General features: G+C 34.1%; 10 protein-coding genes and 1 non-coding gene across 11 annotated transcripts; 6 read left to right on the forward strand and 5 right to left on the reverse strand.

The window, feature by feature from the left end:
* Nucleotides 1-47: 47 nt before the first annotated feature.
* On the forward strand, nt 48-2,257 carry PPL_10568 (uncharacterized protein; the record flags this gene model as incomplete). The annotated part of the gene is made up of 3 exons (XM_020581337.1): nt 48-754; nt 980-2,001; nt 2,253-2,257. The coding sequence occupies 3 exons, from the start codon at nt 48-50 to the stop codon at nt 2,255-2,257; spliced, it is 1,734 nt and encodes a 577-aa protein (XP_020428124.1).
* A 58-nt stretch (nt 2,258-2,315) lies between these two features.
* Nucleotides 2,316-8,766, reverse strand: zizA (DOCK family protein; the record flags this gene model as incomplete). Its single annotated transcript, XM_020581338.1, has 5 exons — nt 2,316-4,250; nt 4,431-4,903; nt 5,018-5,217; nt 5,286-7,222; nt 7,291-8,766. 5 exons carry the CDS (start codon nt 8,764-8,766, stop codon nt 2,316-2,318), a joined length of 6,021 nt encoding a protein of 2,006 aa, XP_020428125.1.
* A 2,812-nt stretch (nt 8,767-11,578) lies between these two features.
* pccA (propionyl-CoA carboxylase) lies at nt 11,579-13,948 on the forward strand (the record flags this gene model as incomplete). The annotated part of the gene is made up of 4 exons (XM_020581339.1): nt 11,579-11,677; nt 11,863-12,895; nt 12,921-13,336; nt 13,418-13,948. 4 exons carry the CDS (start codon nt 11,579-11,581, stop codon nt 13,946-13,948), a joined length of 2,079 nt encoding a protein of 692 aa, XP_020428126.1.
* Nucleotides 13,949-14,203: 255 nt separating this feature from the next.
* Nucleotides 14,204-15,699, reverse strand: PPL_10571 (coproporphyrinogen-III oxidase family protein; the record flags this gene model as incomplete). Its single annotated transcript, XM_020581340.1, has 3 exons — nt 14,204-14,768; nt 14,884-15,116; nt 15,181-15,699. 3 exons carry the CDS (start codon nt 15,697-15,699, stop codon nt 14,204-14,206), a joined length of 1,317 nt encoding a protein of 438 aa, XP_020428127.1.
* A 198-nt stretch (nt 15,700-15,897) lies between these two features.
* ppiD (tetratricopeptide-like helical domain-containing protein) lies at nt 15,898-16,691 on the forward strand (the record flags this gene model as incomplete). The annotated part of the gene is made up of 4 exons (XM_020581341.1): nt 15,898-16,104; nt 16,212-16,284; nt 16,375-16,437; nt 16,510-16,691. 4 exons carry the CDS (start codon nt 15,898-15,900, stop codon nt 16,689-16,691), a joined length of 525 nt encoding a protein of 174 aa, XP_020428128.1.
* Nucleotides 16,692-18,238: 1,547 nt separating this feature from the next.
* PPL_10573 (uncharacterized protein) lies at nt 18,239-19,285 on the forward strand (the record flags this gene model as incomplete). The annotated part of the gene is made up of 4 exons (XM_020581342.1): nt 18,239-18,329; nt 18,401-18,750; nt 18,823-19,033; nt 19,248-19,285. 4 exons carry the CDS (start codon nt 18,239-18,241, stop codon nt 19,283-19,285), a joined length of 690 nt encoding a protein of 229 aa, XP_020428129.1.
* A 155-nt stretch (nt 19,286-19,440) lies between these two features.
* On the forward strand, nt 19,441-19,513 carry PPL_10574. Its single transcript has one exon. It is a non-coding gene; the product is annotated as a tRNA-Ala (tRNA).
* Nucleotides 19,514-19,669: 156 nt separating this feature from the next.
* PPL_10575 (uncharacterized protein) lies at nt 19,670-20,562 on the reverse strand (the record flags this gene model as incomplete). The annotated part of the gene is made up of 3 exons (XM_020581343.1): nt 19,670-19,958; nt 20,027-20,309; nt 20,484-20,562. 3 exons carry the CDS (start codon nt 20,560-20,562, stop codon nt 19,670-19,672), a joined length of 651 nt encoding a protein of 216 aa, XP_020428130.1.
* Nucleotides 20,563-20,829: 267 nt separating this feature from the next.
* On the reverse strand, nt 20,830-21,147 carry PPL_10576 (uncharacterized protein; the record flags this gene model as incomplete). Its single annotated transcript, XM_020581344.1, has 1 exon — nt 20,830-21,147. The coding sequence occupies one exon, from the start codon at nt 21,145-21,147 to the stop codon at nt 20,830-20,832; it is 318 nt and encodes a 105-aa protein (XP_020428131.1).
* Nucleotides 21,148-21,844: 697 nt separating this feature from the next.
* On the reverse strand, nt 21,845-22,800 carry PPL_10577 (uncharacterized protein; the record flags this gene model as incomplete). Its single annotated transcript, XM_020581345.1, has 3 exons — nt 21,845-21,900; nt 22,074-22,674; nt 22,753-22,800. 3 exons carry the CDS (start codon nt 22,798-22,800, stop codon nt 21,845-21,847), a joined length of 705 nt encoding a protein of 234 aa, XP_020428132.1.
* Nucleotides 22,801-22,875: 75 nt separating this feature from the next.
* On the forward strand, nt 22,876-23,719 carry PPL_10578 (uncharacterized protein; the record flags this gene model as incomplete). The annotated part of the gene is made up of 2 exons (XM_020581346.1): nt 22,876-22,930; nt 23,421-23,719. The coding sequence occupies 2 exons, from the start codon at nt 22,876-22,878 to the stop codon at nt 23,717-23,719; spliced, it is 354 nt and encodes a 117-aa protein (XP_020428133.1).
* Nucleotides 23,720-23,756: the final 37 nt, after the last annotated feature.

Consider the following 23,756-nt stretch of genomic DNA (forward strand, 5'->3'; position numbering starts at 1 on the left):
ATATTAAGACCAGTTTTGATTACTTTATTACTCATTTCATTTTAATAATGTCAGATAAACAAAAACTGAGGGAAATAGACAAAAAATTAGTAACCAAAGATTGGGGTGCTAAATTTACAACAGATTATAATGGTAAACCAGATTCTCAATCGGTCTGTGTCATTTGTAAAGAAACAATTTCGTGTACACATAAAGGAAATATTAGAAGGCATTTACAATCTGATGGGTGCGAGAAAGCAGGAGAGAGAGGTACTGGTGACACAGACTATGATAAAGATAAGGTTGATGACGCACTCGTCGATGTTATCGTCAACTGCAACCTCCCAATTAGCCTTGCCGATAACATTTGGTTTGATAGGTTTCTAAGTTTCTTTCATTATACATCCCCTTCGGCAAAGGTCCTGAAACAAAAGATAATGGATAGGAGTCAATCAATGGAAAAACAAATCAAGAGTTTTATTAATACTGTGGATCATGTATCTGTAACAATGGACTCGTGGACCAATACTGCACAAGATAACTTCACATCATTTAATGCTCACACTCTTGACAAAGATTTCAACTTTATATCACTTCTATTGTCTCCTAATGTACAACACACGAAATCGAATGTTGAAAACACAGCAATTTCAGTACTAGGTGCTAATGGATGGAATATTAAAAACAAGATAGTTTCAATTACAACTAATAATGCAGATAACATCTGCACTTCAATGAAAAGCTATCTAAAGGATTCCACTATCCAACATACAAGGTAACTATTTACATGAGGTTAATCTATTGTATTATAATCTATAATTCTAAGAAAATTTAATAAACTAGATGCATGTCTCATACACTTCAACTGGTAGTAACAGATTCAATTAGTCTGGACGACAGAAAGACTTCAGAGTCGTTGAAACTTACTACTGAAAACACAATACAAACAGATGCTATAGAAGACAGTTCAAGTTTAGACCAAGGTATTGATGCAGCTCAGTCTCAAGTTGAATATTCATCTCAATCCGATCCCAAGCAGAAGAAGGGCAAGAAGTACCGGCACTAGTAATGTGAAGAATACAACATTGAAGACAAATACTGGTGCCAATAAGAGAAAGCTAGAGATGACAGAACACGATAATGTTGAAAGCACATTTACCTCTTCAACAAATACTATGGCAGAGTTCACATACGCGGTGTCAGATGAACCTTCCATTAATAATGTCCTACGCAAAGTCCGAACAATTTGCAGTAAGATTAAATATAGTCCTACACATGCAAACAAATTGAGGGATATGGTCAGAGCTGATGCACCACTCACCGCACAGGAAACAAAGTCGAAAAAGTATAAGGTACTAATCGGCTGTCCTACCCGCTGGACCTCTGTATATCAAATGGTTGTACGATACATCGAGCTAAAGGTCTATATCGATCAGATTTTATTGGATCAGTCAGAGTTCCACATGAGTGATAAAGAAATCGATATGCTTGATGACTACAGTGTTCTTCTTTACAAGTTTGAGTCATCAACAATGGAGTTAGCCACCCGTAACACATGCTCAATTGAACGGTTAAGCGGCATCATCATCAACATGAAAGATTACTTTCATTGTGAAGATGTTAAAAATAGAAAGTTTACCACTGAAGGTCGTCGATTGAAAGAAGTTTTAGAAGTGTCTTTCAATAAGAGAATGGATCAGTATATCAATAATGATGAAGTTAAGGTGGCGTCATTCTTTAACCCATGCCATAAAGATTCATTCAACAAACTGGATAATGATGTTCAGCAAAAAGTCATTAAGCGTATTGAGCAGGAGATCAGTGAAATCAGTTCACAACATACTCCGTCGCCAATGAAAAAACAAAAGAATGGTCCAGTTACATATCGTAGATTGTCATCCACAATTGCAAATACAGATCGCAAGATCAACGAAATCACCAAGTTTTTACAAGAGGTAAAAGAGAAAAGTGCAGATAATACCCCGGGTATTACCACTAATCTTTGGTGGAAAGAAAACCAGAGTAGATTCCCGAGACTAGCCAAACTTGCAAGACGATATCTGTGTGTCTCAGCAACCACTTTACCGTCAGAGAGCATCCTCTCAAGTGCTGGTAATATCTTTGACGATAAAAGGACTACAATGACGCATGAACTCTTCACAAGTCTTTTTTTCCAATACTGTAATAAAGACATCAATTTAAATTTCTAATTTTCAGGGTTTGATTTTCCAAATAATAAATATTTTATTATCGTATTAGAACTATATTATTAGATTAAAATAAATATTATATGATATTATTTTTTTATTTAATTATTTAAATAATCTGTTGGTTTTTTAATGTGAATCAGGAGTTGCACCATCCATTGGAGATCCTTTCTTGAATGAGTTGGAAAGACGTTGAGTGAAGGATTTTCTGTAGCTTCCAGGTGGGATGCTTGTAGAATTGTTTAGCGGATTGTTGGTTTGCAGACTGCCAACGGTCATCAAGTGACCGGATGCTGCAAGAGAATTTCCACCGCCTGGACTATTGCTCGAGTTGGAGTCTATATCCTCGTGACTGTTTCCAAGTCCGTTGGAACCACTGAGTGTAGGTGTGCTAGAGTTGCTTGCTGGGAAGTAGCTTCCCTCGGGTGGAATGACGTGGAAGGGCTCCATGACGTTCAGTAGCAACAGATAGCCCGATTCCATTTCATCTTGGAAGTCGACAGCTGCCGGCAGACTCTGGTCGATCAACGAACGATTCAGCTGGAGTGCATCGGCACAGACGCCGAGGAAAGCACTGAGTGAGCGACGTAGACGCGCGGTGAATTCCGGTGGGTAGCCAGATCCCTCCGCCAAGAAGATACGACAGATCTCTTGTGGTCCGGCATTCACCTGGAGACGAACTGAACCTTGAATGACTTGTTGCAACATCTTGAGGTTGGGAGGCGCCGCTTTGGTCTCGCTCAAAAGTGTTTCCGTACGAGCTTCGATCGATTCAATCGAGTTTTCAATTGGTGAGAGATTGATGATCTGCTTGGAGACGACCTGGATTCTCTTTTTGGTGTATGGGAAATAGTTTTGAACGGTGAGGATCGTCTTTTGTTTGTATTGGTCGGCGACACTATTGCCGTGACCTGCACCGGATGCTGTGAACGGTGTCTCAAACATGAAGCGATTCAAGTTGATACAATGATCGAATGGTGTACGACGTTGAGTGAGTTCCTCCTCTGAGAAATAGGGAACTACCGATGTTAGTTGCAGATAGCATTGGTTGACGTCCAGCTTTGTGAGATCGACTGCGGTGGAACCCTCGATGATCTGTATCGATTTCTCATCGACACTGAACTTCTTGGAGAACAGTGTTCGCAAACGATCTTTGATCTCGACGAGTCTGGTGATCTTTGGTTCCTTGTAGATGAACTCGATGCCGTTCAACTCCTCGAAGCGGTTGCCATAGAGACCGACACGGTAGTAGCTACCCAACATACGTGACTTTGTTCTTGTACACTCGACAATCTTCTTAAAGATAACCTGGAGATCACCATGACAATTGGCCAACTCCTCGTAGTTTAGATTGTGTTCGTGTACCGGCAGTAACAGCTTGTAGACGAGATTCGCCATCTCAAAGAGATCGGCTTCCTTCAACAATCCGATGGCATCGTTAATCAAGCTTTGGAAGTAATCGATTGTGAATCGTTGATTACTTTCGTCGTCTTCACGCTCGATGTAGGAATTGGATTCCTCCAGTGAGTTACGATTGAATGTTGTGAATGCCTGGCTGCCAGAGATCGTTGGGACGGGCGAACCAATTAGAGCAAGATACTCTGCGACAAGAGCAGCCATGTGAAGATAGCATTGCGCTGCCTCAGAGTAATTCTCTTGTGAGCGATTAAAGTTGGCCAATCCCTGTAGCCATATCAAACGAGTGTCGGCATTGCTCTTGTTGTTCTCTGCAATACGATGATAGAGATCGGCAACCATCTCTGGATCGTCTTTGTGGTTGTTTATCTTGATGTTATCGATGACAAACGTGTGCATTCTCTTTGTTAGATCCTCGACTTGCTTGGCGAATGACTTGGTTCCGAGTTTCTCTGCCTGTGTGACGGCATAGGTGTTGATAGTATCCAACGACTTGCGAAGATAGTAATCATCGCGAATCTCTCTCGAGACAATCTTTGAGAGACCAATGATGAACTGTGTCTTGGTTCGAACAAAGTTCTTTCTGGTCTGTTCGTAGTTCTTTCTCATAAGAATATAAGTGAATGCCGCAGCTTCTTCACGTGTAGTCTTGTTGGGTGAATTGCAATGACGGATCACACCGTTGCACAAATCCGAACAAAAGTTGTTGTTTATCTCAAAGAGCGACTTGGGGAACTTGAAGACAAACTGACGCAGCGTAAAGTAGAGCTTGGGAATCAGTGTAATCGGTTGATTGCGAACCAAGAACGAGTGAAGCAGTTTGAATACCTTCTCGAGCACATCGTAGTACGGTGCAGTCTTGAGTTCACGCTCGAATTCATACATGAAATCATCGCTTATATCCAAGATGATAGCGCCAATCTCATAGGCGAGATTCGACTCTAGACGATCGTCGTAGTCGGCAATGTTGATCTTGTTGGTCGTTCCCAGCGTACCCTTTGCGAATCCACGTTTGTCTTTGGTCAACGTGTTGTTGTTGGGACTGTTGTAAGAGTCGAGAATCGACTTTCGTGCATCGACACGCTTCTCACGCAGCGAGCGGCTATACTGTTTCTTGGAGCTGTAGGGCGACGTTCTGTTGCCAGTGTAAAAGTCTTCGAGTATCGATTTCGCAGTGGAGGTACGAATCGATGTCGACTCGAGAGCGCGGTCCAACAGCTTGTCCTTTCCGACAAACTCAAAGATATCGACACAACAACAGAGTATCTCAAACATTGCGACGTACTTGTCCTTCGATTCCTCTTTCCACCACAATCTCAACAGGTTGGGATGCACACTCTTCAGGAGATACAAGAACGATATCAAGATGTTACGCTTCACAATGAACGAATCATCTTTGAACACCGACCAATTACTGACGACACTCGATAGATATGGTACGAAAACACCAACGATTCTCTGTTTGGTAAGTGGTTCTTGCCATCTTGAATCCATTTCAATTCTAATTAAAGTATCTCTCAATGAATTGGCTGCATCCATTCTCACCAAAACCTCTTTATGTGCCAATCCATTTGCAATGTTTGCCATCAATATTTCTGAAATAAAATGTTTTGAACTGGATTGACGATATATAATGTTAATGATCAATTATCAATATTGAATAATGTAGTAGTAGTTACTTACGATGTTAAAATAGTATTTAATTTTAGAGATGGATCGATTCTGTAGGGAAGTGGAATGTTTAATTGTACAAAGTATTCATTTTGACAGATGATACGGAGGAATTCGAATTTGAGTTCGTTCATTTCAGCTTCTGATTCGCCGTTGGTCGACGATTCAAAGTCGGCCACGATTCTGTTGATGATTGAGAATACGTAACCACGGTCGGCAATAGAGAGAAGCGATGATATCAGTGTGCTCAGTGACTTGATCAGTTCCTTTGAGAGCTTGAATGTGTGTTTGACACGTGTAGATGCCTCCCATCTCAGGATGGCAATCAGCTTTCGTAGCTGACCACGTGCACCAACGAAACGACCCTTTCTAGTCTTGTTCTCTTCGCGACGACTTCTCTCGATTAAGCTGAGTGCCATCGATTTGTAGATGATCGAAAAGAAGAACTTGGAGAATCGCAATATGTTATCAGAGTTGTGCTCTTGGAAACGAACCAACTCCAACCACGTACGAATCAATACTTCGTAGACGGGAATATCAGAGTGTTTGTTGTTGTTGAATACATACTTCGAGTAGCGTTGCGATGTGAGTGGCGCGACGTCGTTGACTATCGCCAGTAGTTCACCCATGAGAATGAACGACACCATCGACAACTCATTGGAGAGCGGACCAGTCATGATTCTAAACAGTTGATTCATCAAGATCGGGAAGAACTGGGAGAGTGATTCTATCTTGGCTTGGGAGAGTCCACGAATTGCTCGTTTCAATTGGTCGGTGGAAGCAGCTGGATTGGCGACAACATTGAAGAACTGATTCAAATGCTCGTCGTTGGAGATGATCGAAGAGAAAAGCTTTGTTCTCACTTGGAATATTGGCTTCTTATTATCGATGTAGCGCAGAGCTGCTTCGGTTTCGTCTTTGTTGTATTTCGGTGGCAGTTCCAATGCGACTGGCAGACTGTATACGTCGTCACTCAGAATTCGTCCGTGTTGGAACAGTGGGAGCACAGCATGTCCAATCGGTTGATCGTAGTTTGATTCCTTGTCCGACGATTTCTGACAGGTGATATGATAGAATGTGAAGAGAAGATGTTGCGTTGGTAGGACGGTCATTGGCAAACGCATCTTAATCTCATCGTAGAATATCGGTGTCTTTGAGTGGTAGGTTACCGACGAGTAGTATTTGGTGGTGAAGAGATCGGTGTTGCTGCGTCCATAGATCAACTTCATACCCTCGTAGTTGACGTTGTCGTCGTTCTCCATCAACTGGACTTTGACTGTGATGTTACGCGCCGTTACACTACCGCTGCGATTCGAGAGATTGACAGACTCTGGATAGACATAGAGATTGTGGACAAACTCTGTGTTGGGTTCAAAGCGTGGATACGGTGCAAACTCTTGAATCTCACGTACAATCTTCTCAGAGGAAACAACCGATGTTGAACTGAGTGAAACTGGTGGTGGCGAGAGAGTAGCTGCTGCTGACTGGGGATCGAGTGGTCGTGGCGACAGACTGTCGGCGGGTGTGGAAGCAACTGAGGTTGCCGGGGTGGAAGTGAGCGAGGGTGGAATGGGTGGCGGTGTAAATTGCAATGGGAGTAGCGATTGATTGAATATTACAGTGTTTGGAATGGGATCGGTGGTTGTCGTTCGGTAGTAGTTGCTCAGCTCCTTGACATCGATAGTACAATATCCTGGAATCACCTTTAACTTCTTGGTGCTGGCACTCTTTGAGTACTCGGACATCGTGGAATCTAACATCTGTGCATCGGTAGTATCCGGTCTATACTTGTACAACGGTCGGAAATGTGTATTATCACCGACACCCAACTCTCCGTCCATACCAAACAAAGGCACACAACCCCAACAAAATGCTTGTCTATAATTTCCAAGTCTTGAACAATAAGATTTGATTTGATCTTTTAATTTATCTTTTTCCTTATCCTTTAACTAAATTTATATTGAATTAAAACAACAATTAGAAAGTAGTTGATTATTATTTTAGTTGGCTAACTTACATTTAATTTAATATAAGGTTCGGCTTGGTCATCTATATCACCCATTAAAATCTTCTCAACTTTAAGTACCAGATATATGTCTTGTGATGACTTGCCAACATTAAAAAGAGCTCGCTTTGCTCTGTTGATTTCATCTTTAACAACGTTGTTGGTAGCCTGAGAGTTCTTGTTGTTGGCGTTGTTGCTGGAACCAGTCAAACTTGAGTTGCCGACGCCACCAAGAAGTTTCTCGGTTTTCTCGTTGTTGAAATCAAAGTGAAATACTTCTGAAATACGTGCTTTCTTTGCAATATCGTAGAGATACAATGAGCAGTAGAAAGGTTCACTCTCCTCCTCTTTGTCCCACAACTTGAAAGTAAGCTCTTTGCACTCCACCAAGATGGAACGCGACTTTTCACGCGCATACGGCGACGGTTCCGCTGCGAAAACGGGTGGATCCGAAAGTGTAAAGTATGAAAATAAACTCTTTTGATTCTGCAGATCCGCTTTGTTCTGAACACGCAGCTGTCTTTCCAGATAACCCATGTGCAGTTCATCAACCTCATCGGTCTTTACTATAATATTCGTTGACATTGATGTACTATTTCTATTGCTATTTGAAGTGGTATTGCTGTCGTCATTCACTTCTTTGTTTCCTGCTGAAGTTGTTGCTGCTGCTGTTGATGTTGTTGTTTCATCGGGTGGCGGCTTCGATTCAATCTTTCGCTCCATCAGCTGATGCACAACGGCGTGTGGCGATTCATTGTTCTGATAGGATGTTGTCTTTAGTGTTTTGTAGTTGGTTGACAAGTAAAAGTCGAGACAATCGTCAACCACCTGATTGACACCGGACTTGTAGTCGGTGGGAGGCGATCTAATTCTGTTGTCCTTGACAACGTATTCCAGTGTGTCAACATTCATTTCCTCGGGAATCACTACCAATTCTCTGACAGTCTCACGATTGATCTCCTTCGATTCGTAGTAGTATCGCTCGAAATCGAATGGATACTCCTCGTCCTCGAGCTCAGGCTCGTCCTCAAGAAGAATCTCTGGAATCTGACGAGTGTTTCGCTTGTTATATTCTTCCGGGGTCAATTCACCACCCGCTGTTTTTTCAGAGTTGGCACCAGTGTTGCTGTTGCTGCTGCCACTGCTACCGACTCCACTGCCTGAACTGACACTGCTACTCAGACTATTGCCATTACCACTACCGCCATTCTGTAAACCAATCAATGAATTCGATGATGAAAATGATTTTCTAGATTTTATGAAACTACTCAATTTCTTTGAACCCTCCATCATTGAATCCGCTCTTTGTCTAATACTTCCAATTGCACTAAAGTTGTTGCTATTGTTGTTGATACTACTGTTGTTACTGTTACACTCAATTGAACTACTTCCAACTTTTGATACTTTAATCGCAACCAGTTGATCTAGATCTGCTCCTGTCTTTAAACTCTCTGTACCACTAGTATTGTTACTAACTACTTTGATCATTTTTGGAAAATATTGGAAAATATTGGAAAATAATTAAATTAGTTTAGTTTTTTTATTTTTCCAGAAAGAAAAAATATATAAAGAAATGTAGATATTTAAGTTTATTGTTATTGTTTTTGTTTTTGTATTGTTTTATAGGATAAAGATTAAGATGTTTATAAAGATAGGATTATAAATAATTAAATCAAAAACAAAACAAATATGTAAATATAAATTTTATATTTTAGTGAAATCCGCTAAACTTTTTATTTTTTTGATTCAAAAAAGGTGATTTTTATTTATTAGTGTAGTTATGATTTGTGATTATTAGTGTTGCTGCTGTTGTTGTATGGTTGTGTTATTGTATTGTTGGTGTTGCTAATTAAATCTATAAATATAAACACCATCAACTTTAATGATTAACTATACTATATAACTGTCATAGAAGGCACACCAATCACTCCAATCAATATGGAAAAACAAAATGAAAAAAAAAAACAAATCTGTTCTCACTTGTGTTTGTTTTGGGTTGAATTTGATAGAGAGAGAGAGAGTAAGAGTATGTGTGTTGTGCTTGGTTGGAATTGTGTGTAGTGTGTTGTTATTGGAGTAAACATGTGTGTGTGAGTGAACATTGTTTAATAGATGTGGTTAACAACAAGTTTTTATCGATATGTGATGTGGATATTAGATGAAGGTTAGGTAGGTAGGTTCAATCATTTCTTTTCGAATTTAGTTTGTTTGATTTGATGGGAAAATGAATTAATATGTCCATATTATTATTATTACTGTTGATTATATTGAAATAAGCAAAAAAGACGACGTACTATCAATTCAATTCGATCCAATCCTATGAATTACCAATGAATTTAGTTTAATCAACAACAACAACAAACGAACATCTCTAAAAATAGATGGATCTAAATTAAAAATATTCATATCTTGATGGTCACCTCAATTACTATTTAAATATTTATACATATATGTTTAATTAAATTAGACCCACCACCATTACTACCTGGTAATAATAATAACAACAATAATAAAAGACAACTATATTATTCCTCTTTTTCAAATATCCAATCATTCATTGTCGTTGTTTGTTTTTGTGTGGTTATTTATTAGTTGATTATTTAATACCTTACTGGTGGTATTTATATATGTTCATATGAAACCATTAATGGTTTTTAGTATTTAGAATGAAAACAAAATGAGTGAATGAAAGGGTGGTGGATGTGGAGAAGCAACCAAATGGTATTTATTGCCAATATATATATTATTTCGAATCAATTGATTTGATTTTAATTGTTTGGCAATGATTGTCAAAGCAATCACAACTGATAAATAATAATAATTATTATTATTAATGTAAATGTTGTTTTAATTAAACCAAAAAAAATAAATATAAAATATAAAAGATACTCGCTCTCCCCAATAATTATTCGATTTCACAAAAATTGTTTGTTTGTTGGTATGGCAATATTTTTATTTATAAATGATTGATGAGATGATGCTGATTGATGATGTTGATGATGATGATGCTGTTAAATGATAATATTAAGATAAAGATATGATGTCAATAACGAGGAGTTCTTCTTCTTCAATACTGTTTTATATTGATTTGGTAATATTTATCAATCTAATGATGATAAAGTTGACACACGAGAATATTAATTATAAATGCTATGTTTCAATTTGATGATTGCCAATAAATACAAATTTTATTGCTACTACTATTGTTTCCAATGACAAATTGTAAAACTATGCCTGTAATTCTATGCAATGATAATAAAATCAATCAACTTTATTACTATTAGATTGATTTGAGTGCGGAGATTTGATGTGTGATTCATAATAGTACTATTTTCAATTGTTCATTACCTTGACCTCCTTCTTAAATAACGTTTTTATCTCTAATAATAATTTATTATTCTATTCTAGAGGTGTGTTTTCAATATATATAATACAATTTTTAAACAAATATTATCAAAAATAAATTATTTAAAAATAAATAAATAAATAATTATATATCTATATTTTTCATCTGTTTTGAAAAAATAATAAATAAGATATAATTTGGTTTGTTTGTTGGTTGGATGTTTTTTTTTTATCATGAAAAACCAAACCCAAAATCATACCATTTGTTTTTTCTTTTAATTTATCGACATCTTTTGAAAAGTTTAGTTTTTGGTTTTTTTTTGTTTTTTCATATCGCCATTTTTTTTTTAAATCACACAATCGATTTTGTTTCAGATGAACCTAAAAACAATCATAAGGAATCAGATAAAGAAAGCTTTATAACTGTTATATGTTTAAATGATGTTGTGTTTTGTGATTTTTTTAGCAACATTTTAATATTAATAGATAATTTAAATAAAACTTTATTATTATTATTTTTTTTACAATGTTTGAGATAGATATGAAAATGACAAAAGCTAACATTCTCTAACTACCAACCAAACTGAACTTTGAAGATATAGTTAACAAAAACTTCAATCTATTTTTAAATACACAGACAATTGTGCATTCATCATATGAAATTTCTTTGATTGATTTTTTTTTTTTTTTTGATTAAAAATTTTTTTTTTAAAAAAAATGATCAACTTTTTTTTTTTTTAAATTTCACTCTGAGCAAAAGAAGCATCATCACTTTAATCGATTATTGTTTGTTCATTAATTTATTTTATCTATTTATTTATTTTTTTTTATAAATTCAACTATATTGTATTTAAATTATTATATTATTATTAATATAATTAGATTTAGATAGGTTATCATTCTCATCAGTAATAATAGAATATAGTAGATAAATAAAAATAAATAACAACAAAAAATGAATAGATTATTCAGTGGTTCCGCTAACGGAAAGAAGAACTTAGCTTCTTCAATTTCTATGCAATTCAGATCTTTCCATTCTACCAATCCAAATTTTGTATGTATTAAACAACATTACTACATTACTACATTACTATATCTTTTCCCAATCCCTATATAAATATATTCCTTTTTACATAAACAATAAAAAAGACAGTGTTGTGTTAAGAGTGTTTTTTGGAAATTAACTAACTAATTTTGGTTGATATCAATCAATCGTATGACACTATTATTTTTTTCTAGATGTTTGAAAAAATTTTGATTGCAAATAGAGGTGAGATTGCATGTCGTGTTATGCAAACATGTCGTAAGATGGGTATCAAGACAGTTGCAATTCACAGTGATGCCGATAGATATGCCCGTCACGTTCGTGAGGCCGACGAAGCAGTCTGTGTTGGACCAGCACCAACCAGCCAGTCCTATTTGAATATCGACGCCATCGTCGAAGCCATCAAGAAGACTGGAGCACAAGCCGTGCATCCAGGTTACGGTTTCCTCTCGGAGAACAGTCATTTCGTCAAGGAACTCGAGAATATCGGTGTCACCTTTATCGGACCGGGTAGCTATGCTATGCACGCTCTCGGAGACAAGATCGAATCAAAGAAGATCGCAAAGAATGCAGGTGTCAGTGTTATTCCTGGATTCATCGGTGAGGTCGACACGCTCGAGGAGGTGATCAAGACTGCCAACTCGATTGGCTATCCGGTGATGGTGAAGGCATCGGCCGGTGGTGGTGGAAAGGGTATGCGTATCGCTTGGAACGACAAGGACGTCGAGATTGGATTCCGTCTCTCAAAGCAGGAAGCCAAGTCGTCGTTTGGTGACGATCGTATGTTGATCGAGAAGTACATCGATCGTGGCAGACACATTGAGATTCAGGTGCTTTCCGACGGTGAGACCGCCCTCTACTTCCCGGAGCGTGAGTGTTCCATCCAGCGTCGTAACCAAAAGGTTATTGAAGAGGCGCCATCGCCATTCCTCGACGACGCCACTCGTACTGCTATGGGTCGTCAAGCTGCCGCTCTCTGCAAGGCCGTCGGCTACAAGTCGGCCGGTACCGTCGAGTTCCTCGTCGACTCGCAAAAGAATTTCTACTTCCTCGAGATGAACACTCGTTTGCAAGTGGAGCATCCAATCACAGAGGAGATCACCGGTCAGGATTTGGTCGAACACATGATCCGTATTGCCTACGGTGAGAAGCTAAAGTTGCAACAGGAGGACGTCAAGATCAAGGGATGGGCTATGGAGTCGCGTGTCTACGCCGAAGATCCCTACCGTAACTTCTTGCCATCGATCGGTAGAATCAAAGAAATACATCCGTCCCGAAGGTCAGGGTGTGCGTATCGACGGTGGTATTTTCGAGGGTGGTGAAATCTCCACCTACTACGACCCGTTGATCTCCAAGTTGATCACCTACGGTGACACTCGTAAGTCTGCCATCATTCGTATGAAGAAGGCACTCGACGAATACTACATCAAGGGTGTCAACCACAACGTTCCATTCTTGCGTGACGTCATGGAGAACGAGAAGTTCCTCAGCGGTGACATCAGCACCAAATTCATCCCCGAGGAATACCCCGACGGTTTCAAGGGATACAACTTTTCACCAAAGCAAATCGAGCAACTCACCATCTGTGGTGTCATCCTCCGTTACATGGATCAATATAAATTACTTACCAACAGTTCAAATCAAGCCAAACAAAATCCATTAGTTCCAGTAAGTAATCACAGTAGTGTTAATGTTAAATATAAGCAATAACAATGACTAATAATAATTGAAATTACAATCAATTGATAGGATGAATTCTTTGCTGTTACAGTTGGAAATGTTAAGCATTTAGTTAGATTCGAAGCAGGAAAGGATAAATATTCAATTCAATTCATCGATGAAAAGTCAGAGACCGTTACAAAGAGTTTCGAGGTTGGTGTCGAAGAGGAATCACTCGAGATCATCAAGGTCACCATCGGTGGTAACGTCCACAGATTCCAAATCCACGACCGTACCACTCATGCCTATCTTTTACAATTCCACGGTACCAAGATCCCAGTTATCGTTAGAACTCCAGACGAAGAGGAACTCGTCCGTTACATGCCAGAGAAGAAGACCGTCGATTCGTCGAACGCCCTTCTCTCACCGATGCCAGGTGCTATCCTCTCTGTCGCCGTCAAGGTCGGTGACAAGGTTGTCCTCGGTCAAGAACTCTGCATTATTGAGGCCATGAAGATGCAAAATGTATTACGTGCACCAAGAGACTGTGAAATTAAATCAATTAAAGTTACACCAGGTACCAACGTTGCCGTCGATGAAATATTAATTGAATTCAAATAAACACACACACACACACACTTAAATTAACAAATAAAACTAAATTAAATTAAACTAAATTAAACTGAGTTGCAGCACTCAAAAGGAAACTCAAAAAAAATTATAATTGCGACAATCCAACTTCCAGCCACGGTAACAGAGTTACCACCTCACAGAAACTGAAAATTAAAATGAACGCTGGCAACTCAATTACAATGGTTGTCAAATTTTTATATTATTAAGAGATATTATTATCTCATAAACTAAACTAATTGATGTTTATAAACATATTTCTAATATAATTTTATCTAATAACATAAATCCTTTGGTTGTTGAACATAATCTATTATTATCTAGTGATAACATTCCGTTTGAAATAAGATATTTAAGTTTGGTGGCGGAGAGTACATCCTCTATGTCTTTGCCGTTGGTTATCGATTTGAATGTTTCTCTATTTACACCTTCAACGGTTCGCAGTCCCATTAGAAGTAATTCATTGACTCTCTCTTCGATTGTCAGTTGTTTCGATTCTACGGTGTCAAGACCATCGCCGGTATCCGTCACCTGAGTGATCCAACTCCTCGGATGCAATACACATTTCAAACTGTGTCTAGTGCCATCCAGTTTGGTTATTCTCGAGCATGCACCAGGACCAATACCAATATAATCACCACCTCTCCAATAGTTTAGATTGTGTCTACTTCTTTGATTCTCTCTTGAAAAGTTACTGATTTCATATTGATTGATACCTGCTCTCTCCAATTGCTGCTTTGCAATCTCATAGAGTTCAAAGTTTAAATCATGATCCGCAGGTATAATCTGATTATTTTTCTTATTATTTAATCTTTTATTAAAAGCTATATATATATATACATATAAATAATTGAATTGTTTATAAATTAGTTGGTTGCTTTACTCTTTTTTGAATGATTTAACATTATATAAATAATACTACTTACTTTGTTCCTTCCTCAAAACATAAGCTATATAATGAGATATGACCTCTTTCACATAGATCTATTGCTTCGTTTATCTCTTGTTTCCATTGTTCTTTAGTTTGATTTTGATGTCTTGCATATATTAAATCAAAGTTTACTCGTTTAAATAGTTGATTGCATTTTGAAATTGCTTGTTTTGCATCATTAGCTGTATGAGTTCTACCTAAGAATTTTAAATCTTTATCATTGAATGCCTGATTAATATTATTAGTTTAAATATAGCTATATTTACATATAAAGTCGTTAGATATAGCTTACTTGTACACCTAGTGATACTCTATTGATAAGTGAATGATTTTTAAAATCAGAAAGTTTATCAATGTCAATCTTGTCTGGATTGACTTCAAGTGTAATCTCCAATGAATGATCATGATTGTCGTTCTGATGTTGTTGTAGTAGCTGTTGTCTGTCTACATTGAAAAGTTTCAATGATTCATTTACAATAGATGTAATGGTATCTACAGGTGCCAAAGAAGGTGTTCCACCACCAAAATAGATAGATGTCAATTTCGGTAAATCACTACCATTTTCTCCATAATATTTCTTGACGATCTGATTCAACTCTGTTAGGAACGATTGTTTCATAGCTGAATGGTCAACATGTGGACCATCCATATATTTATTGAAGCTACAATACGGACATATCTTACTACAGTATGGCCAATGAATATATATTGATGTTGTTCTTGGTTTTGTTATTGTTGCTATTGTTGAATTGCCAATAGTTGTATAGCTTCTATTAAATAATATTCTAGATTTTGTTAAAAATTTATACATTGTTCATTAATTCAATAAATGGTATTAAGTGTTGTCGGTCGTCTTTTCATTTTCTTTTGTTTTTTTTTTATATTTTTATTTTTTCAGACATGCTTCAAATAGTTGATCAGATGATTGACTACTCATTTCATTTATTTTTGAATATTTAATATAGTTTTATTTGTCAACAAAAGAAGAAGAAGAAGAAGTAGAAGAAGAATGGCAGGAAAGAGAAGTAAAGTATTCTTTGATATGATTCAAGGTGATAAGAGTTTGGGTAGAATCGTATTTGAATTGTTTAACGATATCACACCAAAGACATCAGAGAATTTCAGAGCTTTGACTACCGGTGAAAAAGGTATCGGTAAAATGGGTAAACAACTTCACTATAAAGGTTCAAGAATTCATAGAGTTTGTAAGAGCTTTGTATGTTAATCTTACCCACATCATCCATCATTCAAATCAATCATATCAAGTCGATCTAACAATTCATCTTTTCTCTGTATTATTATATATATATATATATATCAAAGGTCATTCAAGGTGGTGATTTCACACATGGTATTGGTGTAGGTGGTGAATCTATATATGGTACAAAATTCGATGGTAATGTAGTCATTAATAAAGTATAAAATGAAAAATTATAACATTATCATTATTATTAACATCATCATATTTCTTCAATTTCATATCAAGATGAAAATTTCAATGTAAAGCATGATGTCGGTGTATTGTCAATGGCAAACGCTGGAAAAAATAGTATGTATATAGGTGAATCGTTATCAATCATTGATTAGAATATAGAGTTAATCGTTTTATTTGTTATGATAGCAAATGGATCACAATTTTTCATAACTACAGTAAATACACCGTTTTTAGATAAGAAGCATGTTGTGTTTGGAAAAGTAATCTCTGGAATGGATGTAGTATATGAAATTGAGAAGACTCCCACCAAGCAAAACGATCAACCAGTTACACCTGTTATTATTAAAGACTGTGGTCAGCTTGAATAAATAAACAATATATATAAATAGTCATTATATAAAATAATAATAGCAATATTAATAGTAGTAAACCAAATAATTAGTGTAACATAACATATCAACAGCGACAACAATAATCGATTCGTCCATCAATTCAATTCAATCAAAAATCAAATATCTATCTTTTTAAAGATAGATAAAAACAAAACAAAACACAACAGAATCTATTTATATTTATTTTGTTTTATTCCAATTTCCCAATTGGATGAAAACAATTGTAAGAAGAACATTGTTTTGTTTGTTATTTGCAGTTCCCTACGTATCAATGATATTGCCTCAAATTAATCTAAATTTGGTAGCACCTCTCTTTGTATCATTTTAAATTTCAAATGAAAGGTAATATTACTGTTTAAAAATTTAACCATATTCCAAGTTATTGTACTTCTATCTACATATTAATTCAGTTGTTGTGTATCAACCACGACAACAAAATAATACAATGAAATATGATAAACTGTTTATCTACTTATAAAGTTTACAGGGAATCAATAAAAAAAATACATATATATATATTTAAAAAAGTTATTTTAATATTATTTTTAACCCTTACGAACTGACAACACACTTACACACACACATAGATTATCAAAAACACCAACTTTATAATAACAACAACACAAAGTATTAATTATAGTCAGATAAAAATTTGTCTTCTCATTACTTCTTTCCCCCCTTTCACCTCCTTTGATCAGTATACTAAATTAATAATGTTGTTTTTTTTTTTTTTGGTTTACTTTCTTTGCCTGATTGATATATGTATATATACAACGTTGTGTGTTGTGTTAGTGTTAAAACCTCCAATAACCACATTGGTCATGTGTGTTAAGGTTATTATATACCATACCATATATTCATATTAGAAAAACAAAACAACAGTTCCCTAACTTATCAAATTAACATGTGCGAGATCAGCAGATGAGATTTCTGTTGATAAAGGTATGATTATCACTATAATCAATCTGATGCTTTTGGTGTTATGTTGTTGTTGTTGTTGTTTGGTTAATATACAACCAACAAAATAATTAAAAATAAATATACATTCAAGTAAGTAGCATGTATTAAGTTTTTAATAATAATAATGATAACAATAAAGATGTTGTGTTTGAAGTAATAGCAGTAGCTACTCTTTATCTTGTTATATTGTCTGTTGTGATTGTTACTTACTACCTTAAAAGTTAATAAAGGTGGTGGTGAATTGATTTGGCTGTGTAAAGTAGTAGGTGTTTGTGGTGATAGAGTTGACTCCAAATTATCATTCACCTCTCTTTATCAATCAATCAATTGAGAAAGAATATAAATCAACAACAACAACAAATTGACTCCAAATTTTAATAAAAACAACAATTACTACTATATAAATAGTAGATTATCAACAACATTCAATCAAGTAGTAGAAATAATAATATTTAATAACTTTGAAATACAAATTATTTATTTATTTATTTATTTATTTAAAAAAAAAAGATTTAAAGATTTAAAAGAAATAGTAATAATAATAATCTATAAATAAAAACAAAATGACAAAATTAACATTATACGATAAATTTTCTATAATTGCAATATTTTTAATGTCATGTGTAATCATTCTTGTTATTCCATCATTTAAAAGTAATAAATATATATAATTTAATATTTAAAATTTAATTTATTAATGTTTTTTTTGTAATTCTAAAATTTAGTATCATGGTATAATTTTACTCAGTTTACTGGTGAAGCCACCGATATAGAATATAGATTTTATTATAATCATATGACTATCGACCATACCAATGTATCTGTCTATCAGGAAACCGATCCAAGAGATGTTGGTCTTAATAGTGTTAATAAGATAATCTCTGTATCATACATTTTCAATATTCTAATCTGTGCTTTCTGTTGTCTTACCTTGGTAGTGGTGATTCTACACAGAGTATTCTTTGTTAGACACATTGTTTTTTCGTTTATCAGTAGATACAGTCTGATTTTGGTTTTCTTTTTCTCGGTCTTATCAACATTTATCCCAAGATTGATGTCAATGGCAATTAATTCAGTAAGTTTTTTAAATTACAATTTTTAAAATTAATTTCAATGTTCTTATTATTAATATATTTAAATTTTATAGGATTGTGATAATATTACACAAGTCAATACAACTATTGGAGGTAGATTCTGTATGGACATGAACGGAACTGGTAGTAAATATTTCTCAAATGGTGTCAAAGCTGGTGGATTGAGTTGGGGATTTGATATTGGATGGTCGTTCAGTCCTATTCTTGCACCATTTATTATTTTAGGTCAAATAGTATTGTATTTAAGTGAACCATTGTATGGTTGTAAATAAGAAAATTTTAAAGTGCAATTCGATATTAAATAAAAGTTTTTTGTAAAATTAATTATTATTTTGTATATCTTTTATTTTTGTATATCGAAAAGAGTTATAATTATTATGTGTTTTGTTAATTAAAAAAATCGATAATCAACTAAAGATGGAAACATCAATCGATAATCAAAATGTGATTGTTTCTAATATCCTTCTAAGGCTTTTAGCGAATCCAGTCCATTCATACAAGATCATTCGTCATTGATTCAGTATAATATTTATCTCTTGTTACAAATTACCTGCTGAGTAAAAGGATATATCTTGATTTCTATTATTTATTGTAACATCTCTTGTTATAAGTTTTTAATTTTGATTCAATTTAAGTTAAAAAATGAAATTTTGCCAATTTCCAACAACAAAGGGCTTGTAGCTCAGATGGTAGAGCGCTCGCTTAGCATGCGAGAGGTAAAGGGATCGATACCCTTCTAGTCCATATAAATTTTTTACATGAAGGGCAGGATGCGCGCATATTTACAGTTAAAAAAAAAAAATCCAATAACAAAAATAAAGATAGCTAGATCAAATAGATTAGCGTTCGATTTAAAAAAAAAAAAAAAACCTCATCTTTAAAGTTGATACTAAATAGTTATCATATCGATTTGTTAAATTTAATTTCGATGTTTGAAATGTTGTTTAACTTTGATTGAAATTTATGATTGTGATAATTAATTAACAATAAAATGATTGAATCTATATTATCAATATTATCTTTATAATAGTTTATCATATTATTATTGTTATTATGTTGATTAAAGATAGTTTTATTGTTATTATCGATAAATTCAATGATTGTTTGTGATGATTGAATACTTTTAATCATTGATTCTATTGAATATTGAACTGTAATATCATCATCATTGCCAATATATTCTAAACTACTATCATTATCATTATTTGCTTGTTGTTGTTGTTGTTGTTGATTATAATGATGTTGATAAAGATCGACAATGTTGATAATCGATTCAATTGATCAAGATGTTGATTGATTTCATCTCTTAATTTATCGATAACATTAATGATTGGTTTCTTTAGTTTATGTTCTTCGACAATTAAATATTGATGAAGTTGTTGAAAGTGATTGCTGATTGTGTCTATGTTTTGTGAGAGTGATTCAATTTCATGAGATGAACTTTTAATCTTTATCCATAAACTATCGATATGTGTTTGAAGATAATTATCTTTATTGCTATTATTATTACTGATGTTATCTTTATTAATATTACTACTATCTTTATTTATTTTATTTAAAAGTGATTTGATTCATCTGCATGATCACAGTGGTGGTGGTGCATGTGACTTTGTATGATCATTGGCACATCGATAACAAAATAATTGATTGCACATTAAACATATATATTCAAACACCTTTTTATGTTCTGAACATTCTAAATCAATGAAAATACTATTATTATTATTATTATTATTATTATTATTATTATTATTATTATTATTATTATTATTATTATTCTTCTTGTTATCCATTTAAATATTTATAAATATTGAGCTTCCGAGACAAATAAAAAAAAGTGAAAAAAAGTGAGGTGTATGAACCCCACAGCTGGGAAATAGGTTTAAATTTAATTAATTGTAGTAAAAAAAGTATAAAAAGAATTTAAATTATTTATTTAATAACAAACTACTAATGTAGAAGAATGATGTATCGATCGGGGTCTAGACTTTTAACAAATTTGATATTACATAAAATGATCTGTTGGGTGCAAAGTTGGACTTGATTCGACCTAAAGATTCCTAAGGGGATGTGGTATTATTTTTAATATCCTCATCGGCTTTTTGTTTTGCAAGCTCAGCTTGTTTTCTGGCCTCTTCCATTTGTTTCATTGCCTCTGCCAGTTGAGCACTTGCTTGATCATTTGTGGAATTCGATTGATTTGCTTGATTGTTTGCTTGAGCCATCGCTGCATTCGCTTGATCGATTGCTGCTTGGTTGCCACCTGGATTCACTGGTGGATCTATTTTTATATCTCCTCCGATGTTTGGAGTTTGATTAATCATTTTCTCAAGATCTTCTCTCGATGGTCTTGGTTGGTTTGTTGGTCCATTCATCATTTTCTTCTAATTTTATCTATTATATATATTGAAAGTTTGTTTTATAAAATAAAGAAAAATTTTATCTTTAAATACACAAACAGAAGACATTGAGGAATTCAAAAAAAAATAAATAATAAATTATTTTAAATAATATTTTATATTCGATGAATTTAGTTAACCACGTTGTAGGTGTTGTTACAAGTTCTTTAAAAAAAAATTAATGAACCTAGGAAATCAAATTATTCAGTGGAGATTTAGTTCTGAATAAATAGTTGAACAACAATACCTCAACACTTCTATTTTTTAGAAAGTATTATTAAAATATTTGTAAAAACAACAAAATCGAAACAACTGGTTCTCAATAAAATCACCTTTTTTCCTCTTTTAGAAGTTGAAATGGGCATTTATAAAAAATCAGAATTAATGGCAAAACAGGGTATGTAATTTAGAGAATAACTAACTACAAAAAAACAAAAAATCTAAAAAAAAGGAACCACGTGGTTCATTGGGTTTTTTTGGACTAGTTTGATCTTGTGATTAAAAAAAAAAATTGTACAAATCAGTGTCATTAGATTGTTGAATATTATTGACTTTATGACCAATCAATAGAATATATTCATTATTATGAACTTTATCATTCATGAACTTTTCATTTTAATCTATAATAGAAAAATAGATATATAAAAAAATAGAAAATTCCGTGGTATTGTGAAAGTTAAACAATAATGTCTCTATGTGAAGTTTTTGATGTTAATTGAGTTTTGCAATGATCTTTATAAATATTTTCATTCCGAGATCAACGTGTCTCTAAATATCAAAATAAAATTATCATTTTTAAAAACTAAAGCTAAAAATTAAAATAAGATTATTGTTGTTTTTTTTTTTTTGTACAAATGGGTTGAGTATATATCGGATCATAATATGTTTTATTCAAAAGCAAACACCAGCATTTGCGTTTATGTCTACGTCGTTGGTCTCTGTTAATAGTTGAATCCAAGAATTGGTTTTCAGAGAGAAGCAATGATTACCATACTTTGTACTGCCAATAAAGTAGATGGACGGATCGTTTTCGTTCGAGACGTAAATCAGTGGTCTTCTGGTGTCTGGATACTTTGGTATGGAAGGTGAGCGTAATGATGTAGTGCTTTTCGTTGGGATTGTTATCTTTAGGAAGTTACCATTGCTAACCAACAGATAGATACTATCGATACCATCGAAACAACAGCCAATGGTCTTTCCAAACAACGGTAGTTCATTTATGTACATCTCCAACTTGTTGGTGGCACAATCGTATTGCAGTATCGATTTGAATTCACCAAATACTCCGTGACCCGATATAGTGAATCCACCGAGAAAATAAACCTTGCCATCCAAGTAGCAACTGAAAGCACCATGTCGCTGCTGATCCAAATCCAACAGTTTCTTGAATTCCTTTGTATCCAAATCGTACGAATCCAACGACAATATATTTCCTTTATCCGAACGACCACCCAATAAATATATAGTTTTATCACCATCATAACAAGTTGAAACACATTTACTTCCCTGTTTTTGTAATAAACAAATTTAAAAGATTAGTTGTTATTTAGAGTTTAAATAATAATAATATAGTTACAAACTTACTTGAATAATATCATTTCTCTTCAAAGGTTCACATGCAATATATTGCATTGTTTTCGGTGAGAAAATTGTCCAATCAAAAGTTAAATTTCTTTTTTTTTATTTTCTAATTAATGTAAACAATCTATGATTTATTTAAAAGGTAGTAGTTGTAGATTATTTGAAAGATGTAGTTTAGAAAGTAGATCTATTTTATATTCATCATATTCAACTGGTGGAGAAAGATAGCTCAACAAAGAGAGAGGTGAGATGTTACAGATGCAATGGTATTGGTCATATCAGTAAGAACTGTACATCAGCGGGGGAGACGGTGAAAAGTTCGAAATGAATCGAGAATAAGGAGAGTTGCGTGGGGTTGTCGGAGGTGAAGGAAGTGGTGGAAGGTGAAAAAGAAAAGATAGAAGAAGAAATTTTAATGTTAGAAATAAATAATAATCATTTAATAATAGAATTAGAAATAAATAAAATAAAAAGAAAAATAATAATTGATACAGGCGCAACAAAATCATTCATAAACAATAAAAATATAAATAAAATAGATAAAATAAAAAATATAAAAAATAAAATAATAAAAATTCCATTAGAAGACAAAAATAAAATAATAAATAAAGCCGTATCAGCAGAAATAATAATAAATAAAAAAACTTATAATGTAGAATTAAACATAATAGATATAGAAGAAGATATCGAGATCATTTTCGGATCAGATATACTTCAAGAGTTAGAGATGAAGATAGAAATAAGAAATAAGAAGTGGTATTTAGAGTTCAATGGAGTAGAGATAGTAGTAGTAAATCAGAAAGTAGATAAAGAAATAGTAATAGATAGTAAAGTAAATAATAATAATGAGAAAGAGATATTAGAGGAAGTAAGAGAGTTAATAGTTAAAGAAGATTTAGAGGGATTGGAGAAGAGGATGGTGGAAATCTTTAGAGAAACCGCCAAACTTCAAAATCATGGAAAGAGATAATGACATCATTCATAAGATTGTGTTGAAGAAAGATTCT

The sequence above is a fragment of the Heterostelium album genome, assembly GCF_000004825.1.
Source record: "Heterostelium album PN500 unplaced genomic scaffold PPL_scaffold14, whole genome shotgun sequence".
In the NCBI taxonomy this organism is placed as follows: domain Eukaryota; phylum Evosea; class Eumycetozoa; order Acytosteliales; family Acytosteliaceae; genus Heterostelium; species Heterostelium album.